General features: G+C 46.4%; 1 protein-coding gene across 3 annotated transcripts in view; it reads right to left on the bottom strand.

Annotated features, from left to right (window-relative positions):
- The window catches only part of SH3RF2 (SH3 domain containing ring finger 2), a 96,601-nt gene that overhangs the window by 11,017 nt on the left and 78,549 nt on the right, over positions 1-7,035 (bottom strand). For 2 of the 3 annotated variants that reach the window (XM_015572628.1, XM_015572629.1), the window contains exons 5-6: positions 3,699-3,790; positions 2,046-2,216 (exon numbers count right to left, since the gene is read on the bottom strand). In XM_015572628.1, the coding sequence (XP_015428114.1) occupies positions 2,046-2,216; positions 3,699-3,790 (263 nt within the window). The remainder of the gene's footprint in view (positions 1-2,045; positions 2,217-3,698; positions 3,791-7,035) is intronic. The other variant, XM_015572630.1, reaches the window with a different exon arrangement.

Below are 7,035 nucleotides of genomic sequence, written 5' to 3'. Positions count from 1 at the left end.
ACTGACCTGCCCCTCACTGGCTCTAATCCAGGCACAGTCCTATCCCGTCCTTCACGTCAGGCACAGTCCTATCCCAGGGCCTTTGTTCAGGAATTTACTGACCTGCCCCTCACTGGCTCTAATCCAGGCCTGTAGGCCCTCACGTCAGGCACAGTCCTATCCCAGGGCCTTTGTTCAGGAATTTGCTGCTCCGTTGGCCTGGAATACACTTCCTTTTGGCGACCCACATGGCTCCCCTCCTCATTTCCTCATTCCTCCTCCTCCTCAGTAAGGCCATCCCTGACCAACCTGTTAGAACCTTAATCGCCCCCACACGAATTCTATTCCCCTTTCCTGATTTATTTTTCTTCTTAGGCCTCAGCATTAACATAGCATACATATTACTTATACAGCTTGTTTTGTGTCTGTCTGTTCCTCTAGTATGTAATCTGTAGGCAGGGATTTGGTGTATTTTGTTCACTGGTGTTTCTCCAGTGTCTAGAAAGGTGACCAACACATGTCATTGGTCAGCGCTCAATAAATGTTTGTTGAATAAATGAATTAAAGCATCAGTTATAGACACCCTTAATTTGCTTTTGGAGATTTTGCCACTTTCTAACAAATTCCAAGAACCTTCCTTTGAAGGATAACTAGGATCTTCTGCCCCAACTTTCCGCCAGTCTTTTTACACAAACCTGGACCTATGGGAACCCAGACTTCACCTGCACTCTTCCTAGAAAGGGGGTCCACCACCTCACCTGCTAGCCTGATAGGCAGCCTTTCATTGAACCCACAACCTCCCACTGGTTCACTGCCCCCTCGTGGAATAAGTCTGTTTCTTGGTTGACACAGTCTATGATGGTCCCTCTGACCCTTCTTTGTACATCTTACACAATAGCCCTTGCTTATCGGTTTCTTCTCTGACGTAGTTTTGTCTGCTTACCATCCTTGCTGCCCTCCTCCAGGCTCAGTGCCTCGCCTACATGAAGATCCCCCCTGAACTGAACATATGACTCCAGGAGTGAGCCCTAGAATGTACCATGAGGTCATCACATTCCTTGGGATTATGACTCTCTGGCATGTCATAAAGACAGCATTTGCTGTGGTGATGGCCTCACTGCCTGGGCTTTGCCTGAGCTGGTAGAGGTACAGGTAGGAGGAGGTGTGGGTAGTTTGGGAGTTTGTGTGCATTGTGGCTGTGGTAGGAGGTGGTTAGACAAACTGTGGGCCAGGGAAATCAACAGGTATGGCAAAGATGACAAAGGTTGGAACAAGTTATTTTGGAAGAAGACCTGCAGGGTAACTAACATGTGACCTGGGATGTGGATGGACAGGGAGTAGTCTGAATTCACAGAAACTCTGCTCACGGTCCAACTTCCTGGGAAGGTTCCTGAAGTCCTCTGGGTGGCCATCTTGCCATCACATTTCCCCATTCTGCCACTAGATGGAGTGTTGAGGTGGAGGATGTGAAGTGGGATTTTTGGCATTTGTACAGAAAACCTGAAATCTAGATCCTGGGCAGGTTGCTTAACTCTGTACATCAGTTTCCTCATTTGTAAAATAATATATACCTTAAAGGGTTCCTTGGCATAGCTAATGAGTTAAAAAATGTGAAAGTGCTTGTAAATTGTGGAGAACTATAAAAAAGGCAACTATTGCCCAGCCGGTGTGGCTCAATGGTTGAGTATCGACCTATGAATGAAGTCACAGTTTAATTCTAGGTCAGGGCACATGCTCAGGTTGCGGGTTCGATCCCCAGTGTGGGGCGTGCAGGAGGCAGCCAATCAATGATTCTCTCTCATTATTGATGTTTCTAGCTCTCTCTCCCTTCTCTCTTCCTCTCTGAAATCAATAACAATATATTTAAAAAGAAAGATAAAAAGGACAACTATTTTAACTATATACATGTTCTTAAAATTAAAGTGTTAGGAGGGTAAAAGCTGTTTCTTGTGTTTCTTGGCCCACACTCTGTAAGAGCATCTAGTTGTTCAACCATTCAACCATCCCCAGGAGGCCCTGGTCTAGAAGACCCCACCCCCAGGTGCCTGGGATTGGAGGGGACGCACCTGAAAATGGGGATGACGTAGTTGTTGGGGAAGATGCCGACTCGCCCGGTGACCAAGGAGACTCCCTTGAGCCAACCATCCTGGTACTTCCCCAGGACCCTGATGCCTTCTCCCCTCTGCAGGTCCAGCTCATCGGGTCCGTGGGCGGAGTAGGAGTGGAGAGCTACAAACCTGGGGGACACAGGGCACTGGTGAAGGACAAAGAGTACACCTCTAGCGGGGGAGGGCAGGGGAGTGGCGAAGGGCGAGGGGAGATGGAACCTTCGGCCCAGTGGTTAGCGATAACAACCTTGCAAAACTGAAACCTTAATATGTAAGGCAGATGAAGATGGCAGAGAACCTGGTCTGAACAGCCGAAGGGGCCCGATCCCTGCCCTCTCCATGCCCCCCGACCTCTGCAGAATGTCACACAACTGCAAGTCACTAGTTTAGGCCACACGAGCATTTTGACAATGGGACACTGGCCTACAGTGGAGAAAGGAGTTGGTGACCAGAAGTTAGTGGCAGAGCCAGGTCTCAGCCCCACAAGTGATGGCTCTACGGAGGCTGCTTTCTCAAATATGCATGTGCAGCCAGCAGGCGCAGGGAAGTGAGAGGTCGGCTGGAAGCCTTGACCCACTCCCTCTTCTGAGAGTAGAGACCTGTTTGCCCCCAGGAGCTAGCTTAATGTAGGCAGGGAAGTGGGCACTGGGCTGGGGGTGGGGCAGGGTTAGCTCTAGGTCTTTGGTGCACAGCGGAATGCTGGCTGCATGGTGGGATGGAGGGAATGGACTTAGTGTGGTGAAAATGCCCTCAGGTTAGAGCAGTGATTTTCCACTGTGAAGTCCACACAGGGGTCGAGTAGGTCTCACATCCAGGTATGAGTCGGGGATGAAGACACTGGGGAATGGTGAGGCTGTGAGATGAGAATACCTGCTGACTAAAGGCATCAGAAAATAGCCCACCTCGCATGCCAGCTTCAGGGGCTGCCGGTATATGGCCCTCAGGCTAGACCAGGGATGGGCAAACTTTTTGACTCAAGGGCCACAATGGGTTCTTAAACTGGACTGGAGGGCCGGAACAAAAGCATGGATGGAGTGTTTGTGTGAACTAATATAAATTTAAAGTAAACATCATTACATAAAAGGGTATGGTCTTTTTTTTTTTTTTTAGTATTATTCATTTCAAACGGGCCGAATCCGGCCCGTGGGCCGTAGTTTGCCCATGGCTGGGCTAGACCTTAGCAAATCCTTCTAGATTCTAAGGACTGTGAGACACTGGAAGGTCTTATCAAATGGGCTGGGGGTGGAGTGTTCTCATCTGCAAGTTCTTCCCCCTAGAAAATGCTACATTTTTTTTTTACTGATTACTAAAGCAACATCTATTTATAGCCCACCATGAATCTAAAGGAAGACAATAGAAATTGCTCAGTACACAATTTCCCAGCAATGTTCTGGTATATAACCTTCTAGTGTCTCTATCTGGTGAAATAATGAGCTAGGATGATGTGCTTTGTTAATTTGTACTTTTCACGGTTATTTCCATTGGCGATTTTAAAGGGAGGGGAGCTGTTGTCTCTCTGGAGGGGAAGGTTTGGAGTGCTCAATGGGTGAGGGATGGCTCAGATGACCCCTCTGCACCAGGACCGGGTGGAGGGCTGAGCTTTTTACTCACATGTTAGCTGAGAGGTGCTGCTGGGAGCCAGGCATACTGACGATGGCCATGGAATGTCCTGGGGAGGCAGGTGTGGCGTGATACATGCTGACCTACACAGACAGAAAAGACAGCCATGCTGAGTCAGTGAGCGACACAAGCCAGGCCCACAGCAGAGCCGCTACAGAAAGGCCTGGTGCAGCTGGAAACCAAGAGTCGTGCCCAGCGCTACCCATCATGGGCCGTGTCTGTGGTTTGTGGGAAGAGCAGGGTGGGAATACATCGGTTTATGTCCTGGGAGGTGGGGGGATGGGGAGGTGGCTTGCCAAGGCTGCATTCCCAGATTACTCGGGTAAGACCGAGAATGAAGACCAGTTGGATTGACAGTCAACAGGGCACCACCAGACCCCTGGATCCGTCCCCGCCGGCCCCTCCCCACCCCTCTCCCAGGGCACGCACCTCCCTCTCTCTATGAAAACCTGCTCTCAGAAGATGATACAACGGTTAATATTGATTGAGAACTTAACACTTGCCAGGCACTTTGAAGTGCTTTACAAGCAAAGGTCTTTATTAAAGGTACTGTTATCCCTATTTTTGGATGAGGAACTGAGAGAAAGGTCACCCAACTAGTATGAAACAAAATGTAAAACCTGGTAGCCTAGGTCCGCCCCCTCATCCCCACCTCCCAGCTTATCCAGTGACTTATGGAAGATGACTCTGAACCCTTTCTATGTTTTTTCCAGAAAAAAAGAGGGAGCAACAAAGTGATAAGCTCCTAGAAACTGTCTGCTCGTCTGGGACTTTGCCTCTTATCTAACTGACTAACTTGCCTAGTTCCTTCTTGGCACGTATCACAGCCTGAGCTCATTTCCTCATTTACTAACCATCCCTCCACTAGACTCTAAGTTCCATGAGGCAGGGACGGCGTCTTGTTTATCACTATATTTCTTATGTGCTCAGTATATTGTTGTGGCTTAAAGAACAAGTGAATGAAAAAGTTTTCCTACCAAGGACTAATGAAACCTCATCCATTTCCATGCCATCCAGAGTAAATACATCCAATCTGTCTCAGTTACCCACCCATAAGTGATGGTAACTATGTATGTGTGCCCTTTAGGACTCTGGTTTTGAGTTGGACTCGGTTGAATCTGAGTGTTTGGGCAGGTGTGAATGCATCACTGAGTGCATCTGTCTCTATAGGATCAGAAACCATTCCAGTCAGATAATAACCAGTGTTGGTGGTAAGGTAGAGGAACTGAAACTCTTACACAGTGCTGATGGGAATGTAAAAGTCTGGCAGTTCCTCAAATGATTAAACATAGAATTACCATATTACCCAGTACGTCCACTCCCAGTACATACCCAAGGTCACACAAAAATTTGTACACAGATGTTACAGCAGCATTATTCATAATAGCCAAAAGGTGGCAATAACCCAAATGTCCATAGACTGACGAGTAGATATACAAAATGTGGTATATCCATACAATGAAATATCACTCAGCCATAAAAATGAAGTATTGATACATGCTAGAACATGGCTAAACCCTGGACACATTTTGCTAAAAGAAGCCAGATGCACAAAGACTATTATTACATGATTCCGTTTATATGAAATGTCCAGAATAGGAAAGTCTATAGGACTAGAAAGCAGATTAGCGGTTTTTAGGGGCTTGGGGACAGAGGTAGAAATGGGGGTGATAGTTAATGGGTATGAGAGTTAAAGGGTACAAGGGTTCTCTTTGCAGTGATGAGATGCAAAATTGCAGTAGTGATGGTTGTAAATATCTGTGGGTATATAAAAAAGCCACTGAATTGTATACCTTAAAAAGGTGGATTGTATGGTATGTGAATTGTATCTCACTAAAAGTCTTAAAAAAAAAAGCATTCCATGGTCACACATCTGAGGCTAACACTTCGTCAAGTGTTCTGATCTTGGCAATAAAATATTGCCATACTGGTTCCCGCAAACAGAGATGAAAAGGAGCTGGTCTGGGCTGGGCAGGTCCTTTCCTGTGACTGGGCAAGGTTAACCCTGCCGGGCATGGGAGCTGTGCCAGGGAGAGCCTTGTTATGCGAATAACTAATCTTATGTTTGTAGAGACTGTCGAAGCACTGATTAAGCAGCATGCACTTCACTTAGCACCCACGACTTTCCAATGTTATGTTTGCGTAAAAAGTCCTTCCATCCACAAACACTATTAATCTTTAGGGAGGAGGGAGTTGCCAGAATGCAAAGCCACCCCCTCCACTGCACCAGGCTCTCTCTCTTTTCTTCTCTAGGCCTTCCCAGAGAGGGAGTATTTCCTCCTATTTGGTAAATGGTACCTCGCCAGGACTGCAATTGGTGGACTTGTGTTGGAATTCTTTCTAATATGGAACAGTAAGGGGGTCAGAGTCTCAGGTTTTGAGGTGTCTTGGAGGGGAAGGGAGAACCTGAGTGGAGGAAGAGGGGCGGGGAATAGTGGATGACTCTGAGAGTGGGGAAAAGAGAAAGTGAGAGAGGCACAGACAGAGCCTCAGTGGGGGAAAGAGAAGGGTTCAGAGGGATAGAAGGAAGAAGGGAGAAGAAAGGGAAATTTTAAAAAAGATGAGAAAAATTTTGACAGCTCATTAAAAGAAAGACAACACAATAAGAAAAGAGCAAAAACAAGATATATTGAGTGGCCAATAAGTACATAAAAAGATCAACATCAACAGTTATACAAAAATACAAGTTAAAACCACTATGAGATACCACTATAAACCTAAGAGATTGGCTAAGATGATACAGATGCATCATACCAAGTATTGGTGAGCATGTAGAGCAACTAGAACTCATTTACTGCTTGTGGGAATGTACACTGGTGCCACCACACTGGAAAACAGGTTGGCCATTTAAAAAAATAAAGTTGAATATACATTTATCATGCTACTCAGCAGTCCTACTCACAAGTCTTTATCAAAGAGAAATGGAAGCATGTCCATTCAAGGACTTGTCCATGAATGTTCACAGCGGCTCTATTCATTTTAGACAGAAACTGGAAGCAACCCAATGCCAAGCAACCGGTGAATGAATAAACAGTTGTAGTTTAACGACAGTGGCATATGCCTCAGCAATACATGCAATGACATACATGAATCTTAACACCATCCTAAAAGAAGCAGGGCATCCAGGTCTACATGTTCTGTGATGCCATTTATATGACATTCCTAAAAAAGCCAAAACTATAGTGACAGAAAACAGATGAAAAATTGCCAAGAGCCAGGGGTGGGGAAAAAGGATCGCAGAGGCAGAGCCAAAACTGAATACACGAACGAATGGATGAATGTCTGACTGGAGTGATGGGGAAAGAGAGGAAGATAGACGAAGGCAGGG

This window comes from Myotis davidii, unplaced genomic scaffold (assembly GCF_000327345.1).
Source record: "Myotis davidii unplaced genomic scaffold, ASM32734v1 scaffold89, whole genome shotgun sequence".
In the NCBI taxonomy this organism is placed as follows: domain Eukaryota; kingdom Metazoa; phylum Chordata; class Mammalia; order Chiroptera; family Vespertilionidae; genus Myotis; species Myotis davidii.
This window is presented reverse-complemented; position numbering and strand designations above follow the sequence as displayed.